Below are 21,862 nucleotides of genomic sequence, written 5' to 3' on the forward strand. Positions count from 1 at the left end.
ATTCATGAATGAATGTGCTTGTTCTTCGCTTTTTCATCTTCTGTTCGGAGGAAATAAAGGGAAAATTGAGTGCTGATTGTTCTTCACTTCTAGTGATTTTGATGGAATCAAAAATTTAAAAAATGTTGTTCCTTGTTAGATTTGTTTTCTTATTATATTATATGCCTTATGAGTCATTGGGTGTCCGTTGAGATCTAACTTGTTTCTTCCATCAGTCTACACGGCCAAAATCAAAGACGGAGTCCAAAGGGAATCCTGCCTATCAAGATCTTGTCGTATCACTCTGGCCGCCCCTGTCGTACCGTCTCCTCGCACCTTGAGAGAGGTGTGAGCTGGGGTCCTCCCTCCTCACTCCACGCTCCTCTTTGTTTGGCTTCTTCGTTGTATGGTAAAAGGATACCAGATCGACAATGGCTGACCACCGAATCTATTGTAAGAGACATCTACTAGGCATAGTTCTCTAGTCCTTTGCTTACTAGGATTTGTTAGCTACACAATATTGTTTGGGAATCTACAGAGGAAGATCTTGTGTTGTTTGCGAATTTATTGACGCCCCAGAGGATGGTTCGGTTCAGTTGCGAAGAAGAAATCTGAAGTCAGTGCTGGATTTTTGTTGTAAACCATAAGTCTATGAAGCATATAGGGATTGCAAAATCATACTGTATATAGATCATATAATTATGCATAGTACAGTGAAATGTTCAATTCTATTGTAAAACATTTTTACATTAGAAAGTACGAAGAAATAAAGATCTGATTTCATATTATTGTAGGAGAAAATTATTTCATGATAGTTTATATTTATAAAATATAATGATTTATAATTAATGCATGATTTAAAAAACCATAAGTCTGAAGACAGTGCTGGATTTTTGTTGTAAACCATAAGTCTATGAAGCATATAGGGATTGCAAAATCGTACTGTATATAGATCATATAATTATGCATAGTACAGTGAAATGTTCAATTCTGTTGTAAAACATTTTTACATTAGGACAGTACGAAGAAATAAAGATCTGATTTCATATTATTGTAGGAGAAAATTATTTCATGATAGTTTATATTTATAAAATATAATGATTTATAATTAATGCATGATTTAAAAAACCATAAGTCTGAAGTCAGTGCTGGATTTTTGTTGTAAACCATAAGTCTATGAAGCATATAGGGATTGCAAAATCGTACTGTATATAGATCATATAATTATGCATAGTACAGTGAAATGTTCAATTCTATTGTAAAACATTTTTACATTAGGACAGTACGAAGAAATAAAGATCTGATTTGATATTATTGTAGGAGAAAATTATTTCATGATAGTTTATATTTATAAAATACAATGATTTATAATTAATGCATGATTTAAAAAACTATGGGGTGAGAGAGGCTCGAACTCTCGACCTCAGGATCACTCTTTTCTGCTATGAGACCTACGCGCTAACCAACTGCGCCACCACCCCCGTCGTTTTATGGGTGTCAGGATGAAAATAATTATATGAATAAAATCTACTATATTTGTTATACGTCAAATGCACTAATGAATTCTTATGTAAACGTTATGAAACTGACAACACAAATGACGACATGTTGTTCATACCTAAAAATAATGTAAAATAGTACTACAGCTCCAGCCTGTCTTTTGTGTTCATCTGAGATTGACAGCTTTAGTGTGCAAAGCCAAGGCGGCCACGGGAAGAAGATAGAGCACAAAGCCTAAAGAAATGGCTGCCTTCACGGAGATTAGACCCCACGCGGTGGTCGTCCCGTTCCCGGCGCAAGGCCACATCAATCCGCACCTGAAGGTGGCCAAGCTACTCCACGCCAGGGGCTTCCACATCACCTTCGTCAACACCGAGTACAACCACCGCCGCCTCACCCTGTCCCGAGGCCCCGACTGGGCCACCTCAGGCCTCGACGGCTTCCGCTTCGAGACCATCCCCGACGGCCTGCCGCCGCCGTCGGACGAGAACAACACGCAGGATATTCCGGCGCTGTGCGCTTCCACCAGGGCCACCTGCCTGGCCCCATTCAGAGACCTCATGGCGAGGCTGAGCCGCGCGGCCGACGTGCCCCCCGTCACATGCATCGTGTCCGATGGGTCTATGTGCTTCACCGTGGATGAGGACTTCGGGGTTCCTGTCTTGCTCTTCTTCACACATAGTGCATGTGGCTGTTGGAGCTACTTTCACTTTGGTGAGCTCGTCAGGAGAGGCTACACGCCTCTCAAAGGTAAGATTTCGAGCCAAATGATCGATCTGCATCACCCAAAGAATCATATTTGATGATATGCCTTCACGCAGATGAAAGCTTCTTGACGAACGGGTATCTCGATACTCCGATCGACTGGATCGTCGGCCTCGAGAACATCCGCTTCCGGGACCTGCCGTCCTTCGTCCGGACCACCAACCCCGACGACGTAATGCTGAGCATTATGGCGAGGCGTGCCGCGCATGACGCTCCCCAAGCCGCCGGTATCATCCTCAACACCTTCGACGACCTCGAGGGCCCCGTGCTGTCCGGGATCCGCTCCAAGTTCCCCAACCTCTACTCCGTCGGCCCCGTCTCGTCCATCGCCACCACCGCCTTCACCTCGATCTCCGGTAACCTGTGGAAGGAAGATACCGAGTGCATCAAATGGCTGGACGACCAGGCTGATGGCTCCGTCCTGTACGTCAACTTCGGGAGCATCACGGTAGTGACGGCGGAGCAGCTGCTCGAGTTCGCGTGGGGCTTGGCGCGCAGCGGGTACCCGTTCCTGTGGGTGGTGAGGCCCGACATGGTGCGAGGCGAGGCGGCGGTGCTGCCGGAGGAGTTTGCCACGGAAGTAGAAGGGAGGGGGCTGTTGGTGGGGTGGTGCAACCAAGAGGAGGTCTTACGCCACCCCGCGACGGCTGTCTTCCTGTCGCACTGCGGGTGGAACTCGACGCTGGAGAGCATCAGCGAGGGCGTGCCGATGATATGCTGGCCATTCTTCGCCGAGCAGCAAACCAACTGCAGGTACTTGTGCACCAAATGGGGGATGGGTACGGAGATCGGCAGCAACGCGAGGAGGGGGGAGGTGGAGGGGTGCATAAGGGAGGTGATGACAGGGGACAAAGGGAGAGAGATGACAAAGAGAGCATTGGAATGGAAAGAGAGGGCAAGAAAAGCCATTGGCCCGGGGGGCTCTTCCTCGGTCAACCTTGAAAGGCTGGTGGAGGAGTTGATAAGGAGACAGTGAGACAAGCTCCTGTTTGATATGTTGTTCCTATAGCATGATGATTCACTCACTGCTCTGCAAAGTGTAGTTGTCTGGCAAATTGCGATACATAACAACATTGTAGCTGACACTAATATGTACAAGATAACTCAACCCAAACACAAATCCAATCAAACCATAGGCAAACAAGAGTTGCTAATCGGGTCCAACAAAGCCGGCACCAAATACTTCCTCCCCTTCTCTCCTTCCACGTTATAGCTCGCCTTCGTCTTCACGTCCACCCTCAGTTTCCCAGCATAGCCAGGGTATGCGCCCTCGCCATAGACGCTTGGGCACCCAGCAGCCACCTCCACCGGCGCGTCCCGATCGCCCTGAAAGTATCTGCCGCCGTACTGTCACGGACAAACTTCTAAACAAGATGTTTGATATAATGTTTATGTATGTCCGTGTCTTTTGGCATGTTCATGCCTTATACAGCATGTAGAGGGGTGGTCGAAGGATTAATAGTCTCATTTTAGTTGGGTTGGTGGCCTCTTTAGGCTTGTAAATAAAGGTTGTATCATGTGGACACGTGTGAGAGATTTTTGATCTATAATGGACCATTTTACCCTTTTGTTGTGCAACTGTTCAGAGCTTGTAAAGTCTGTTTGTAATTTGCATTGTCTATGAAGTGTTTTTCGGAGATGTTTGCTTGTGGATCCGAATTGAGGCGTTCTCTCTAACCCGTTCTCTCTTTTGTTGGTCCTAAGGGACAATGGGAGGCTGACCATTGCGGACGGATACGCAAGGGTGTGCCGCACGACTTAGGCAAAACCAGCTAAGTCCATGACAGATGGTATCAGAGCGGGACAAGCACTCATAGAAACACTTAGCATGCAAACGTGGGGGACCTAGCGGGGCTGCGTTGAGGGCAGTCAACATGCGCGCGACCGTTTGGGGGAAAACGGGCATGGAGATGTAGGGGAAAAGGAGTCGCTCGGAGAAGCGGGCATCTAACATTGGCATTCAGAGGAATGGCCAACCCTTCGCGCAAGAGGCACCACGAGAACAGGCAAGCTTGGAAGAATGCGGAGCGCACAAAGGTTGGGGTGGTTGAGTTTGAGCTATGGCTCAACGTTGACAACTATACTTGATGGTGCTCAAAGCAAGCGAGACGCTTGGTAAAGGATGAGACCATGCAAGGTGGAATGAGTTGCTCAGCGATCGAAAGAGTTGTGCAAAGCTCACAGAGGTGAGGGGAATTGCTAACTCAAAGAATTTGGTACTCATGCATGGGCTTGTATGCGGACGATGGAATGTTCACGGCCATCCCAAGGCGACCGAAACTCGGCGCCATGGAGCATTGAAACTTTCTCTTCGGCATGTGAAGGATACGATTGTAGGAGGCTGAAGTGTGCAACGAGTTCAGCATGTTGCTAGGCCTTGAGTGGTGCAGCGGGGGCTGTATTGACGTGGAATCGTAATCTAGCAAATGCGTTTGCAGGAGGCAGAACAATGCATAGTTTGTTCAGCAGATTAGAGTAGTCCAAGGGGATGGTGGTCTCCGAAACGAAGAGAGATGTTGCTCCAATGGGACAGTTATCCAAGAGGGATAAGTCCTGACTCTCTAGAGAGAGAATCATGTGAGACGGACCTCACACGTTGAGGAGGAGTACCTCAACAAACAACGACTCCACGAAGCTCAATGGACTGAGCAAGCAGCGAGGAGTCGTCGCATGATCTCGCTTGAGAGAATGCATTGGTGGATGCATTGCGAGATCAAGTGGGGGAGCGACCCAAAGCAACTTAAATGAAGGCACACTTGAAGTCGATGTGGAGATCGGACTCAAGGGAGGGCTGACCCGTGGAATGGTGGGCGCGAGGGCCACCATCAACTCAATGCAAAAATGAGGAGCGGAGCAACTTGGGTGCAACTTGGCGAAGTACCCAAGCCACATGAAGGGAGCCAGCATAGAAGTTGGAACATGGAGCGGAGGCACAGTGCTTTCCTTAGACAGAAGTCAAGGACATGAACTCTTGTAGAGGCAAGAGTAGAATCATGTTGTTCCATGGGTTCTTCATTCTGACGGAGCGAACTCATCTTGCATGGTGCTAAAGACGAAAGGAGCTTCTGGGCACATGCATCTTATCTCGGAGAAGCATTTGATGAAGGAACTAAGGCGACTCAATTTGCGGAGGCGAAATTGGGTTCAGAAGGCCTTAGCACGGGGCAAGAGGACTCAAAGGTGGGTACTCTTAAAGAATATGCCACAGTGTTGCCATTCAAGTTGCCATGAAGGAAGCGGTGCGCAGCGGAGATTGTGCTGGTAGGGGCAGAGGCCTAGGATCCAGACAATGGTGCACAAATTACAGTGAAGTCGGTGGACTTTGGGAGCTACTAGGCGATAGACTATCCTAGAGTGGTGCTTCATCTACGTGTGACCCAAGAGTGGGTGGATGAAGGTCGATTGCCAAAGGAGCGAACAAAATCGAAGGTGGAAGAGACCCTACGATGTATTGGCAAAGGCCACACATGGAGGGTTCACAATTCGAGTTTATTCCACAAGGATCGGAATGCAATGGAGATGTCACCAGGAGGCGACATGGTGCAGCGGATCGTGGTAGAACAGTTCGTGGCAATGCGATACACACGACATAGTCCCGTGAGGGACTAGATCATACAGAGGTATGATCGGGAGCTACTGGAAGCTCTAGTTCGGTGAACAACATGACGGCAAGAAGGGCTATGGATTCAAGGAGTGAAGGCCATGGTACCGTAGAGGCGGGTCTTCCGTGCGTGCATCGAATTTTACATCGGATGAAAGCCTTGGTCATCAGCATATGGGGGCTATATTCCACCAAGGGAAAAGTTCGAATGCAAGTACCAATGAGTTCCATGGGAGGGACTTGATCTTGCAGAGGTATGATCGAAGCAGCTGGAGAGTTGGGCTGCTCCAGAGCTCATATTCGCTTAAGGGAGCCCGGTAAGTCAGAGGACAAGGACGAGTAAGCGAACATTGCTACCAAGGAAACTAAGGAGAACAGAATCGGTGCAAACCCTACAACGTGATGGCAGAGGCCATGCATGGGAGTTGCAGTCTGTCTTTCCATCGACCAAACGGACTGCTTGGAGAACATAGAGGTGTTGAAGTAGGGGGTCGAAAGGGGCGAGGAAGCGACGATGAGTCTAGAGGGACTTAGCTACCCAAAATTAAGCAATCAGTTAGAATGGAGGTCGACTTGGAGGAGTGTCACGGAGGTATATCTACTGATTGTGAAGAAAAGGGATGTAGATGCGAGGCGACGGATAGTAGTGTCATGGGTATGGCAGCACCATGGTACCGCAGAGGTGGGACTTCCGTGAAGGTCATTGATCCCTTGCTCTCATGGAGGGAGAGCGCTTGGTCGTGAAAGGGGCCGAGGAGGTAGAGCATGCAGAGGCAATCTCCAAGTACCAGGACAAGGCTGAAGGGCAGAGGCCGAGGAACTTCGTAAGATTGGTATTAATGAGCTTCTCATCAAGATAGCCGAAAGTGAAGGACTTCGGGTTATGCAAGAGTGCATAACCAAGGAACGAAGCAGGCTGTACGTGGTGCTGTACCTTTGCTACTCAATGGAGTAGGCGGCAGGGTTGATGGAGAAGACGGTACAATCCTAGAGGCGACCAAACCTATGAGAGAATTACTCCAAGTTGGGGTGAAAACTTCCTGCATTCCAGAAGTTCGATGGCATTGAGAAGGTGAATCACAGTAACTAACTCAACGCAAGGAGTGCAAATACTTCAAGTGCTTAAGAAGTTTGAGCAAAGAGCAGGCGAAGGCCAGTAACCAGCTCGATACATGGAGTACAACCTCGGGGAGGCGGGCAAAGTCAAGTAACCTTTGCCTTCTCAACTCTTAAGAGAATGGGCGAAACCGAGTACCCCAATTCTCTTATCTATCCAGCAGAGGAGCTCTACACAAGTTCAAAGACCCTTCGAAGATAATGGAAGATAATAGTTGTCAAATCCTCACCAACGGTGATCAGTGCTACTGAGAGTAGATTGTCCGCTTCATTTCCCAACGAAATGCCAATCGAAAGCGGAAGTGATGCGAACCTACTTGGATATGACAACTAAGTGAAAGAAGAGTCAATGAGTAAATTTTGTGGAGGAAGGACCCAAAACTTCAGAAGTTTGCGAGACGATGCTCGTTAAAGCTCCAACAAGCATCCACCCAATTCAAGCAGCACGAGAAATTTGAGAGACTGGCGCAATAAGGATGGTCTTTTCCTTCATCTGGGTGATCCACAGGAATTAACAAGGATCAACACAACTTAGCCAACCCCACACCAGAGTCAGAGTCATTGGTGAGTTGAAGCAGCATGGTGGATCAAAGGTTCGACTACTCAAAAACAGCAGCGGAGAGCAGCTAGGAGCCAAGAGGCGCATTGTAGCTGGAGCAGAAGATTGAAGACTCAGCAAAGGCGAGGAGTTGCAGTGTCGACAAAGGCTTCAACGAGGACGACAAAGGCTTCAACGAGGACGTCGAAGGAATAAGTGGGGGAGAATGTCACGGACAAACTTCTAAACAAGATGTTTGATGTAATGCTTATGTATGTCCATGTCTTTTGGCATGTTAATGCCTTGTACAACGTGTAGAGGGGTGGTCGAAGGCTTAATAGTCCCATTTTAGTTGGGTTGGTGGCTTCTTTAGGCTTGTAAATAAAGGTTATGTCATGTGGACATGTGTGAGAGATTTTCGATCTATAATGGAATATTTTACCCTTTTGTTGTGCAACTGTTCAGAGCTTGTAAAGTATATTTGTAATTTGCATTGTTTATGAAGTATTTTTCGGAGATGTTTGCTTGTGAATCCCGATTGAGGCGTTCTCTCTAACCCATTCTCTCTTTTGTTGGTCCTAAGGGATAATGAGGGGCTTCGGGGAGGTTGACCTTTGTGGACGGACACGCAAGGGTGCCACGTGACTTAGGCAAAACCAGCTAAGTCCGTGGCAGTACGGGTTCGTGACGGAGCCGGCCAACAGCGTCGCCAAGTTGATCACCATGCCGTCGAGCCCCACGTCTCCGTTAGGCGCGCCGAGGGGCCGTCCCTGCTGCCCGTAGGCTGGCTTGTGGAACGGCCATGCGCACTGGCTCACGGAGTCACCCACCCATATGTACGCGGACCGAGCAGAGCCCGCGGCGACGGATCTGTGCATCCCGCAGGCAGCGGAGCAGAACCCCTCCACGGCCACGTCCGCGGCCGTGAGCACGAGGGCGACCCCGCCCGCCATGACGCCCAGTCTGCGCGCCAGCTCCGAGACGTCGGACCTCCTCAGAAGCCTCCCCATGGAGTACCCCTCGTCTAACACTTGGTTGGTGAGCAACACATGGGTCTTCCTCTTCCCGGCCTTTTGGACGTAGTAGTCGACTGTTCTCCACCATTTGGAGACAGTGGGTGTTATGATGGCGAAGGTGGTGGGGCGGTGTGGGGGAGTCAGGGAGAGGAGGAAGTCGGTGATAATTGATCTCTGTGATGGTGAGAATTTCCCATACCACAGGACGGAGATTGGGATGTTTCCCTCCAACAAGGTGATAGAAATTAAGCGAAGAAGATAGAAAGATAGAAATTGTAGAAGAAACTATGAAATGTATAAGATATAATTGCCTAATACATTTTGATAGTGAGTTCTTGACAGCCATTTATACACACTCAGTAGGGAGGTTATACACATTCAGCATGGAGGATTTTTCTCAACTGCTGAGAGATTTCCTCAACTGCCTTGAGGAAATCTTATCTGCTTATCATGCCCCCGCAAGATTGAGCTTCCATCAAGGATGCCGATCTTGGACCGATGAGATGAAAATAGTTTACGGGCGAGAGGCTTTGTGAGTGAGTCGGCTAGTTGATCTGCTGTATGTACATGAGAAACTCGGAGTTGATGTCTGGCAACTTGATCTCGCACAAAATGGAAGTCGATGGCTATGTGTTTCATGCGGGAATGGAACACTGGATTGGCACATAAATAAGTAGCTCCAATATTATCACAATATATTGTAGGAATAACCGTGGAGTTGACGTTGAGTTCCTTGAGCAAATTTGTGACCCAATTGAGTTCAGCAGCGGCGGTGGCGACGACACGGTATTCAGCTTCAGTTGTAGATCGTGCAACCGTCTTTTGTTTTTTAGAACTCCAACTGATTGGAGTAGCTCCAAGAAAGACAATGTATCCGGACGTAGATGTTCTATCATCAAAGTTCCCTGCCCAATCAGCATCAGCAAAGGCATGGAGATGGAGTGAAGTATTTTTGCGAAAAAAAATGCCATAATTAAGAGTCCCTTTAAGATACCGCAAAATTCGTTTGACCGCAGACCAATGCGTAGTAGATGGTCGATGCATGAATTGCGATAACTTATTGACGGCAAATGAAATATCTGGACGGGTGAGAGCCAAGTACTGTAAGGAGCCAAGGACTTGTCGATACTGAGTCGAATCTGTAGCAGGACTTCCATCACATAATTTAAGTGATTCACTGGTAGAGAGAGGAGTTGTAACCTCTTTCGCATCCTGCATGTTTGCCTTTGATAATAAATCTTGAATATACTTTCTTTGTGATAGGAAGAGACCTGAAGATGTAAATGTTGCTTCCACTCCCAGAAAGTAGCTTAAAGTTCCTAGATCTTTGAGGGAGAATCGATCGGCCAAGTGCTTTAGAAATGCCTGAGTCTTCAAAGGATCATTTCCTGTGACAATAATATCATCCACATATACTAAAAGATATATTATGCTTCCATTGTGCTGGCAAATGAATAACGAGGTATCAGACTTTGAATTGATGAAGCCAATTGAAGTCAAAAACGAGCCAAGCTCGTTATACCAAGCCCTTGGAGCTTGACGAAGTCCATAAATAGCTTTTTGAAGTTTGCAGACATGCCTCGGATATTGAGGATGAACAAAACCAGGAGGTTGTTGCATAAAGACATCTTCAGTAAGTGACCCCTGTAAAAAGGCATTGTTAACATCCAATTGTCGTATGTGCCAGCCCTTTGAGATAGCCAAACTCAGGATAAGACGGATTGTTGTGGGTTTAACAACGGGACTAAATGTCTCTGTGAAGTCGACACCAGGTCGTTGATGAAACCCTTTGGCGACTAGACGTGCTTTGTATCTGGCAATGGATCCGTCTGGGTTCCGCTTAATTCGAAAGACCCATTTACACCCGATGATATTTTGTGTGTGATGAAAGGGTACTAAGGTCCATGTAGAGTTATGGAGGAGAGCATCATATTCGTCACACATGGCTTTACGCCAGTGAGAAGATTTTTGAGCTTGAGTGATTGTAGTGGGTTCACTGGCCTCAGTGGAGGAATTTGTTATAGCATGTAAGTCAAGGACTTGACGTGGTTTGAAAATACCACTTTTGGAGCGTGTTGTCATTGGATGTCTAGGGGGGGTGGAAGTGGTAGATTGTGTTGGTGGTATAGCCAAGGGCGAGTCACTGTCATGGACCGAGTCAACCGTCGGCACAACAATGTCACTAGATCTAGGAGAAGGTAAAGCCAGTGGCAAAGTTGCCGAGGGTATGACTTCATTAATAGGAGAAACTTGTGAGGAAGGGAGTGGAGGAATAGAGGGAGTGAGAAGCTGTTGAACTGGAGTAATAGTAGTATGTGAATCTTGAGAGTAAGGACTGGACGGTGTCATTGGAGGTTCGTGTGATGAGATAGGAGGGATATTCCAGTGATGTATGTTTATCGGAGTAGTTTGCATGGTAGGATTATTTTGAAAAGGAAAGACAGACTCCTCAAAGATAACATGACGTGATATAAAGACCTTTTTAGTTTGGGGTTCATAGCATCGAAAAGCATTATGTTCAAGAGAGTAGCCTAAGCATTATGTTCAAGAGAGTAGCCTATAAAAGTGCAAGGCTTAGATCGTGGTGTTAGCTTATGTGACGCATAGGGACGGAGCCATGGATAACATAAACAGCCAAAAACTCTAAGTTTATGAAGGTTTGGAAGTTTGTGGAATAATTTTTCAAATGGTGACTGGTATTGTAAGACTGGAGTGAGCATACGATTAATGAGATAAACTGCAGTTTGAAAAGCTACTGACCAAAAAGATGGTGGCATGGATGCTTGATGTAGAAGGGAGAGACCAGTTTCAACGATATGCCGATGTTTGCGTTCGACAGAACCAACCAATTGGGGAGTATATGGGGGTGACTTGAGGTGTTGTATACCACAAGCAGAGAGACAGGATGTGAGGGCTTGATATTCGCCTCCACCATCAGAGTAAACTATTTTAATGGAAGATTGAAAAAAATTCTCGACCAACTTTCGAAAGTTGGTAAATACAGTAGAAACATCAGACTTATGATGGAGAGGATATAACCATGTGTACTTAGTAAAATAATCTACAAAAATGACATAAAAACGAAACTTGTCAAAAGAAGGAATTGGGGCAGGGCCCCACACGTCGGTATAAATGATTTCAAACGGTTTAGAGCAAGAAATGGAGGTTGTCCCAAAAGACAGTTTATGACTTTTATTGCAAAGACAAGCATCACAATGATTAATAGTGCTATTGATTTTCAAGGTAGGAAGAGAATAACGAGAAAGTAATTTTTGCTGAATAAAAGGGGAGGGATGACCAAGACGACGATGCCATACATCAACCGGAGCTGCGATTGAGGAGTGAGCAGTAGGAAGGGTAATTTGTGAAGTGGATGGCCACTCATAAATGTTGTCTTTGTTCTGGCCCTGGACCAAGGATGCCCCCGTGCTCAAATCCTTGACAATAAAAAAGTTAGGAAAGAATTCAATTGATGTATTATTTTGTTTACAGAATTGAGAAACGGAAATGAGGTTTCTTTTAATGTTAGGTGCACACAAAACATCATCGAGTGTAAAGGTTGTGGTAAGTGAACTAAGCGTTGAGGAACCAGAATGAGTAATAGGAATTCTTTTACCGTCACCGATGATGATATCTTCATTTCCGTCATAGTTGTTGTGGATGGACAAGTTTTGAAGATCAGAGGTGATGTGATGAGAGGCGCCCGAATCCACAATCCAATTAGGTTGAGTAGGAGTTGGAGTAGCCATGAAATTCGCCTGAGGCCACTGTGATGGAGTAGGGAGTCTGGGACGAGACCGACAGACTTTCGCGGAGTGTCCAACTTTATCACATAGTTGGCAAACAACTCGTTGGCGGCCTGTGAAGTCAGGACGCGACGGCTGAGTATTATGAAAGTTACCACCTTGATATGGGTAAGGAGGGTTTGGTCTGGGCCCCATAAGGCTAGGAGGCAGCTTAGCCAAATCGTTGTTGACGTGCTTATTGTACTGGTTGCTCTTCCTCTTGGATTTTTGATTGACCTGAGCTGTAATAGGTGGTTCGGGCAACTTATCATCACGCTTCAAGTACGTCTCATAGTCGATCAACTTATCATAAAGTTCTTCGAATGATATTGGTGAGTCACGTGCCCGAAGTGCTGCTGTCAGTTCTTTGTACTCGCCTCCTAAGCCATTGAGGGTATGGATTAGGACTTCTTCATCGCTGAGAGAATGACCTATCAAAGCTAAATCATCGATAATAACTTTGATATTTTGTAGATAATCAGCAATAGTACTTCCCTCTTGTTTCATTTTCATCAGATTGGAGAGAAGTCCGAGCATGCGAGTACGCGAGCGATTTGCCAAAGTTGTTTGTAATTTGCACCATGCTTCTGCAGCAGTCGTACATGAGGATATCAGCGGGGCAATGGATCCAGCAACGGAAGCTTGAATAGCTTGGAGGACGAGGCGATCTTGACGTAACCATAGTTGGTGGGCTGGATTTGGCACTGGATTGGGTTCGCTTGGGATGTTGATCATTTCAGGTGGACACTGGAGAGAGCCATCAACGTAACCTAAGAGATCATAGCCAAATAAAAGATTAGAAAGTTGTGCCCGCCAAGATGCATAATTGCCGCCTTTGGATAATTTGAAGGGAATGAGTGCTGCAGCATTGATGGTGATAAGACTTTGAGAAGTGCTCAGAGTCCCTGCAGAAATAGGGACAGGAATATCGGAAGAGGTAAATGAAGACATCTCAGATATTTTGTGGCGGGTCAAGTGATCTTTATAGAAGATGTAAAGATATAGGAGGAAGGGAGGAGGAGAAAAGCAGATCGATGCGCTGCAGAGTAGGCTGCAGCGCGATGAACTGCAGAGAAGGCTGCAGCGTGATGAACTGCAGTGATGGGCGAGCAATCTGCAGCAAGAAAGGCAGCGATGTGGAAGAAATCTCTGCAGCTTGCAGCGATTTCTGCAGCGATGCTGGAGAAATCTGCAAGGTTGGAGATAGTTGCAGTAATGCAGTATTGGAGTTTGGTGGCCGGAAGAGCAGCGGAGTTTTCAGCGGAAGACTTCGGTTGGCAAGGGAGTAGCAGCCGACGGTAGAAACAAAGGCCGTGACTGTGCTTCCTTTAGGATCTGATATTAGTAGCCGCAAGTGCTGCAGTAGGCTGCAGCGAATGGCTACGGCTGAGGGGCGGAGGCGTCGCCACGAGAGGGATGGTTGGACTCCGGAGAAGAGGGCTTGCTCTAGGCAAACTGCTCTGATACCATGATAGAAATTAAGCGAAGAAGATAGAAAGATAGAAATTGTAGAAGAAACTATGAAATGTATAAGATATAATTGCCTAATACATTTTGATAGTGAGTTCTTGACAGCCATTTATACACACTCAGTAGGGAGGTTATACACATTCAGCATGGAGGATTTTTCTCAACTGCTGAGAGATTTCCTCAACTGCCTTGAGGAAATCTTATCTGCTTATCACAAGGCTCCTCTGTGGTAGGTGAGGATGGTAGGGGGAGGTTGGTAGAGAGAGGATAGCTTCCTTGATGCAATACATAGGTCTGTAAAGCTCAGAAGGAGAAGAAAGAGAAGGAATGTGGTCGATTCTTTGGGTTGATGGATGGAAGCCATGAAATGTGGAGGGTGAGCAGGATGGGAGGGGTGGGGGGGTGGGATGAGAGGAGCAAGGGAAGATATTCATAGTGGGGAAGGGGAACCATTGTTGTGTCAACAAGGAAGGAAGTATTGTCCTTTGCCTTGATCATTGATCAAGGGATTCCTTAGCACATATCCCTTGTGTGTTTGGGTTTGATGGATTGCAGGTGGATTTACTCCATGCTACTCCTTCAATTCTTTCATGTACATAAAACAATTGCTTGAATTTAATGATCCGATGATGACATAATGCATACTAATCCTACCAATTATACAATCAAGTTTATAAAGCAAACAGTTGCTTTAATCTCAATACTCTGGAAAAGGAAATATAAGTTTGAATCTGCATTTTTAAGCTTTCTTGATGACTGAAATGAAAGATAAGTTTACTACTAAAAAAATTAGGACTTGACCTTCTTTGGAGCCTAAAAGATAATAGTGGATGTTTAGGGTTATCTTTTTTATTAGTATAATGTCTTAGGAAGACTTGGAGGAAAGGAGAAGGAACCCACTATTTCTACAAAGTTTAAGGTACAGTTTGACCAAACGAAGAAAGGGATAAAAAAATTTCAATAAGTCAGTATTTATTACTAGCTAAGCTTTTCTCAAAAGGAATACACTCATTACTCATCCCTATTATTTTAGTCAAGTACACTCAAAACACATTCTGCACGCACTATTTTACACAGAATAATATTCATATATGTAGAATTTGATGATGGATATTGAAGTCCAAAACACCGAGGATATTGATATTCCAAAAGAAAATCTTATTTGAAACATGAAATAGAGATTTAAAATCCAGTGGCTCGGCATTAGTTCAAATTATTTCTAGCTTTGTGGATTCTCTTGGGATAATAGTTAATTTGCATAGCTTGGTTGTTGCTACATAAGAAAAGATATATTAATTTGTGACCACTCTGAAATGCCCTGATTCATCTGCACTCATACATGATCATATTAATCTTCAATCAAAATCAGGGGAAAATAGCAACAGTACAATGTTTCTGCAATGAGAGTCTTCGCTAGAAAAGTAAGCACAGTTCCCATCCCCCATTAGAACTAAAAAGGAATCTCTAATTTCATACATCAGTTCAGGGACAACATCCGACTTATTTAGATTAAATCATTTCATAATAACTTAAGTCTTCTCGTAATTTATGATAATCCAATCAAAATCTTTGTGATGATACAAAAACACATCATGTGTTCGATGTCTGTATCTATCTCTCTCTCTCTCTTTTTTTTTTTTTTGGTCGAGTATACAATCACTATTTATGCAATGCTCTCCACAGGAGCCTTGCACCATATATTTCGTTTTAATTTTATTGTGTCAAGTCTAATCCGAGTTAGATGAATATCAAAACTTTATAAATGTACCTAGATGGTCATTTTAACTTGTGAAATTTATAATTGTTAGGATCGAGAGCACTAAGAGGGGGGGGGGGTGAATTACTGCAGCGGAAATCTTTCAGCGATTAAAAACGAAAGCTGCGTTCGTTCGATAAAAACTATTTTGATGCAAAAGCCGATTCTAAGATTACTTATGATTAAGTGCAGTTTACGTTTAAACACAGTTAGCGTCTAAACGCAGTTTGCGTCTAAGTGCAGATTGCGTCAAAACTCAGATTGCGTCTAAGCGCAGTTTAAGCAGAAGTATAAAGACAATGTGCTACTATTGTACAGCTCAAAAAGTAATCTGCAAAAAGCAGATTTACGTCTTAAACGCAGATTTACGTCTGAACGTTGAAACTCGTTTGTATACTCGCAGAAAGTAGTATGCAGTTGAAATCAAGATGTAAACGTAAACTGAAATCTGATGATTGTGCGAGGAAAGCCGATTTACGTCTAAATGCAGTTTTACGTCTAAACACAGATTTACGTCTAAACGCAGATTTACGTCTTAACTTTGAAACTCGTTTGTATACTCGCAGAAAGCAGTATGCAGTTGAAATCAAGATGTAAACGTAAATTGAAATCTGATGATTGTGCGAGGAAAGCCGATTTACGTCTAAATGCAGTTTTACGTCTAAATGCAGATTTACGTCTAAACGCAGATTTGGAAAGATTAGAGCTTAGAAACTTGTTCGTAAAAGCGCAAAGAGCAGTAGTTATGTAGGAGGTTTGCAGTAATGATAAAGTGCTCAAAATAAACGCAAACCAGAGATTTAGAGTGGTTCGGTCAGTCTTGACCTACTCCACTTTTGGCTTCCTCCACCGACGAGGTCACCGACGTCAACTAGGGGCCTTCCTTCAATAGGCGAAGGCCAACTACCCTTTACAGTTTCTCTCCTTTTGACGGGCTCAAGAGACAACCCTTACAGATCCTTTCTCTCCTCTCTTTACAACTCAAGACTTGAAGAACAGAAAAGAGGAGAACTTTTGGACTTTACACAAATTTGAGCTCTTAGAATCACTGAAAAGATCAAGAATTCGGTGTGGATCTTATTCACTTCAGTGCTGAATGGGTGGGGTATTTATAGGCCCCAACCCAATTCAAATTTGGAGCTCAAAACGATCAAATCCCGGAATTTCGGGATCAGGCGGTTGCACCTCTTGACTGGAGAGGTTGCACCGCCTGGCAGAGCTCGAAGACCAAGCTCAGGCGGTGCCACCTCTCTGTCAGGGAGGTTGCACCACCCAGTCTTGCTCGAAGACTGAGCTCAGGCGGTGCCACCTCTCTGTCAGGGAGGTTGCACCGCCCAGTCTAGCTCGAAGACTGAGCTCAGGCGGTGCCACCTCCTGGCTGGGGAGGTTGCACCGCCCAGTCTCGCTGGGAGGCTTAGCCCAGGCGGTGCCACCTCCTGGGCTAGGCGGTTGCACCACCTGGTGCAATCTGGGTCCAAATGGTTAGCTCCATTTGGCCCAATTTCAGTCTTTCAGGGGCCCAATTGCCCCAAGATTAAGCTAATGGGATCACCTCCCATTTTCCAACTTAATCAATGTGCTAACTACGATTAGATCTAAGACAATTTCTGCAGCTTTGCTTCGGTGCGTCAATCGCTTCTTCCGGCGAGTTTCCGGCGAACTTCCGTCGATCATCCGATGAACCCTCGGTGATGCTCCTGCGGACTTCCGGCAAACTCCTGGACTTTGCGACGATCCACTTGGCAAGTTCCGACGAGCTTCGCTTGGCAAGCTTCTGGACTTCTCGGATCTGTTCTCGCAGAACCTCCGACGACCGTCCGAACTTCCGTCGAACTCTCGAACTCCCAACGTGATCATGAACTTGACTCCGGCGTAACTCCTGCTACTTGTCTAACTTTCATCGTAGTTAATCCTGCACACTTATCTCAACACATAGATTAGACAACAAATGACAATTGACTTCATCATCAAAATCCGAGATTCAACAATCTCCCCCTTTTTGATGATGACAATCAATTGATAATGGAGTTATCCTTAACTCCCCCTGTCTATATGCCATAGTTGAGATAAGTCAACCTTGAATTCAAGACCTAAGAATTCAAGTGACGTATTGATAAGTTAGATCAGTTAAACTTATCAATACTCCCATCATGATACTCATCATGATGTATCTCTTCAAAGATGATGTCAAGGCTTGACATACATCATCAAGTTTGTATGATTGTGTTTGTAACTATTCATCATGTAGTTTGAACATTATCATATAAAGCTGTGAAGCACTATTACATGATGCACACATTTGAAATATTCTAGCAAGTTTTGCATTTTCTTCACATGATAAGATATCAACTCAGGGTATAATGTAAACTTTAGCACATGTTCATATATCTCTTGGTGATGCAAGGATGGCATAATCATAGTAGCATCACTCATAGTTTCACATGATAAGATATTAACTCAGGGCATAATGCAAACTTTAGCACATGTTCATATATCTCTTGGTGATGCAAGGATGGCATAATCATAGCAGCATCACTCATAGTATTTCTAATCATGGCAGTGTTTATCAATTCATATATCTCCCCCTTTGTCATCAACAAAAAAAAACATAGTAATTATGATACCAGGAAAATAATAATAGCAAAGTTATAGAGGAATTTTACATAGATTGCTTTAATACTTTTTCCCCTTTTTGTTATAATCCATTGTCTATGTAAAGATTTAGCAGGATGGAATACATACACATGAATCACTTCATCAAATCTATTTCAGAAACTTATTTTTCATGAAAGTGTACGAGAAAATTTGTTTTATAGCATTCGGACAAGATTTTGTTGCAGATTTTCACATAGAAACATGGCAATCAAGTGATTTGATCATTCACTATAGTCCGAAAAATAATTTTAACAAATTTATCTATTCGGACATCTCATCATTCCTAATTCTCTTCGAATGAAATCAAATTGTTCTTCACTTAGAGGTTTTGTAAAAATGTCAGCTAGTTGATGTTTAGTATCAATGAACTCTATGGTTACGTCATGATTAGTGACATGATCTCGTATAAAGTGATGTCTAATATCAATATGTTTTGTTCTTGAGTGTTGTATAGAATTCTTAGTTAAGCATATTGCACTCGTGTTATCACATTTAATGGGAATATCTTTAAGATTAACCTTGTAATCTTCTAAAGTGTTTTTCATCCATACAACTTGTGCACAGCATGCACTTGCTGCAATATATTCAGCTTCGGTTGTTGATAGAGCAATCGAGCTTTGTTTCTTTGATGACCAGGAAACAAGGGCATGTCCTAAAAATTGACATGATCCTGATGTGCTTTTTCTATCTAGTCTATAGCCAGCGAAGTCCGCATAAGCATAAGCTGTTAACTCAAAATTTTCTGATTTTGGGTACCATAATCCTAGATTTGTGGTTCCATTAAGATATCTAAGTATTTTTTTAACTGCTTTAAGATGAGATATCTTAGGGTTTGATTGAAATCTAGCACAAAGTCCTACACTGAACATGATGTCTGGTCTGGTGGCAGTGAGGTAAAGTAAACTTCCTATCATACCCCTATAAGTTTTTTTATCAAAGCTTTCTCCACTTTCATCAATTTCTAACTTAGTGGAGGTGCTCATAGGAATGTTACTAGCCTTTGAGTTGTTCATATTAAACCTTTTTAATAAATTCATGGCATATTTAGTTTGACTAATAAAGATGCCATTGCTTAGTTGTTTGATTTGTAAACCTAAGAAGAATGTTAATTCTCCCATTAAGCCTATTTCGAATTCAAGGCTCATAGTTTTAGCAAAAGATTCACAAAGAGATTCATTTGTAGAGTCAAAGATGATATCATCAACATAAATCTGAACAATGAGAAAATTATTTTCAAAATTCTTGATAAACAATGTAGTATCAACCTTGCCTTTTGTAAAGTTATTTTTGATAAGAAAAGAACTAAGTCTCTCATACCAAGCCCTTGGGGCTTGTTTTAAGCCATAGAGAGCTTTAGTTAATCTAAACACATGATTAGGGAGTCTATTATTTTCAAATCCAGGAGGTTGTTCAACATAAACTTCTTCGGAAATAAAGCCATTTAGAAAAGCGCTTTTAATATCCATTTGAAATAACTTAAAATTATTACAACTAGCGTAGGCAAGGAGCATCCTTATGGCTTCCAATCGAGCCACAGGTGCGAAGGTTTCTTCGTAATCGATACCTTCTTCTTGGTTGAAACATTTGGCCACTAATCTAGCCTTGTTTCTAACCACGATACCATTTTCATCTTGCTTGTTTCTAAAGACCCATTTAGTACCAATAACTAAATGGTCATTTGGCCTAGGAACAAGCGTCCACACCTCATTTCTCTCAAATTGATTCAATTCATCTTGCATTGCGATAATCCATGAATCATCTTTCATGGCTTCATCAACACATTTGGGTTCAATTTGTGAGAGAAAAGCGGCGTTGCCACAAAAATTCTTAAAAGAGGATCGTGTTTGAACCCCCTTTGATGTGTCTCCTAAGATTAGCTCCTTAGGATGAGCATCTACATACTTCCAATCCTTGGGTAAGGAAGTGGATGCATCCAAGTTCTTAGTTGGAGACGGGGTTTCATTTAAATTCAAAGAATCAAAGTTAACATCATCATCAAGATCATTTTTCTTAATTTCGGAAATCTCATTGAAAACAACATGGATGGATTCTTCAATAATTAAGGTTCTTTTATTGAAAATACGAAAAGTTTTAGAAACCGAAGAATAACCAAGAAAGATTTCTTCATCAGATTTAGCATCGAATTTTCCTAAGTTATCCTTTTCATTCAAGATAAAACACTTACACCCAAAGACTTTAATATGAGACATTGGGTTTTTTGTTATTCCATAACTCATAAGGAGTTTTGGTGAGTAAGGGTCTTACTAGAACTCTATTCAAAATATAGCATGCAGTGTTTACAGCTTCGGCCCAAAAATATTTGGGTAGGCCATGTTCATTCAACATGGTTCTTGCCATTTCTTGTAAATTTTGATTTTTTCTTTCTACTACCCCATTTTGTTGAGGATTTCTTGGAGTAGAGAAATTATGGTTGTATCCATTGAGTTCACAGAATTCTTTGAAATCATGGTTTTGAAATTCTCCACCATGATCACTTCTAATTGACGAAATCATAGATTCCTTCTCATTTTGAACAAGTTTACAAAACTTGGTAAAATATCTAAAGCATTCATTTTTCTGTTTTAAGAAGTAGGTCCATGTATATCTGCTGTAGTCATCAACAATGACAAAGGCGTATTTGCTACCTCCTAGACTCGATGTAGAGATTGGTCCGAACAAGTCCATATGGATCAATTGTAAGGGCCTAGAGGTGCTTATTTGATTCTTAACTTTGAAACTACCCTTAATTTGTTTACCTAATTGGCAAGCATCACATACATTGTCTTTGATGAACTTGATATGAGGAATTCCTCTTACAAGTTCTCTAGATGATACTTGAGTGATTAGTTTCATGCTAGCATGACCTAATCTTCTATGCCATAGCCAAGCATCCTCATTCATAACCGCAAAACACATTTCATCACATAAGTCATTGATGTCAATAGTGTATACGTTATTTTGTTTTAATGCAATCATAGACATATTTTTATGTGGTTTTTCAATGATGCAAGCATTAGATTCGAATTTGACAGTATATCCTTTATCACATAATTGATTAATACTCAAGAGGTTATGTTTTAAACCATCAACTAACAGAACATCTTCAATAAAAAGGTTGGATTTGTTACCTATGGTTCCTTTGCCAATGATTTTACCCTTGTTGTTGTCTCCGAAGGTGACATAGCCTTCGTCTATGCTAGTGAGCTTAGATAATTGAGATGGATCTCCGGTCATATGCCTTGAGCATCCACTATCAAGGTACCATCTCTTGCTCCTAGCTTGCGATGGTGTGGGTTTCTACAAGAAAGGATGATTTTTAGGTACCCATTTACTTTTGGGTGCCTCACAAATATATCTACATTTCTTATCATGTTGCATAGAATTTTTCATGGTTCCTTTAGGAACCCAAATCAATTTGTTTGGACTTATTTTCTTGAATGGACAACAATGTGTCTTGTGTCCAAATTTACAACAGAAGTTACATTTGTCTTGATGTCGAATATGTAAGATGGAGCCTTTTATGAAGGTGGTTGGATTTTGGTGAGGACTTCTCACGAATCCAATTCCACTTCTTTTGGGAACGTGACCCTTGTTTGTAAGGATCATGTTCAATGACTTGCTACCAACCTCGAATTTCTTCAAGGTGTCCTTAAGTAGCAAGTTTTCTTTTTGGAGAGTTTC

At 43.3% G+C, this 21,862-nt stretch overlaps 1 protein-coding gene, 1 non-coding gene and 1 pseudogene across 2 annotated transcripts; 1 reads left to right on the forward strand and 2 right to left on the reverse strand.

Moving 5' to 3' along the window:
- Positions 1 to 1,373: 1,373 nt before the first annotated feature.
- Positions 1,374 to 1,460, reverse strand: TRNAM-CAU (transfer RNA methionine (anticodon CAU)). The gene is given in 2 exon segments: positions 1,374 to 1,409; positions 1,423 to 1,460. It is a non-coding gene; the product is annotated as a tRNA-Met (tRNA).
- A 235-nt stretch (positions 1,461 to 1,695) lies between these two features.
- On the forward strand, positions 1,696 to 3,269 carry LOC135619367 (7-deoxyloganetin glucosyltransferase-like). Its single transcript, XM_065121307.1, has 2 exons — positions 1,696 to 2,229; positions 2,301 to 3,269. Exons 1-2 carry the CDS (start codon positions 1,722 to 1,724, stop codon positions 3,218 to 3,220), a joined length of 1,428 nt encoding a protein of 475 aa, XP_064977379.1. The 5' UTR covers positions 1,696 to 1,721; the 3' UTR covers positions 3,221 to 3,269.
- A 58-nt stretch (positions 3,270 to 3,327) lies between these two features.
- Positions 3,328 to 14,155, reverse strand: LOC135619368 (protein PHOSPHATE-INDUCED 1-like; annotated as a pseudogene).
- Between the last annotated feature and the right edge of the window lie 7,707 nt (positions 14,156 to 21,862).

The sequence above is a fragment of the Musa acuminata genome, chromosome BXJ2-8 (genome assembly GCF_036884655.1).
Source record: "Musa acuminata AAA Group cultivar baxijiao chromosome BXJ2-8, Cavendish_Baxijiao_AAA, whole genome shotgun sequence".
In the NCBI taxonomy this organism is placed as follows: domain Eukaryota; kingdom Viridiplantae; phylum Streptophyta; class Magnoliopsida; order Zingiberales; family Musaceae; genus Musa; species Musa acuminata.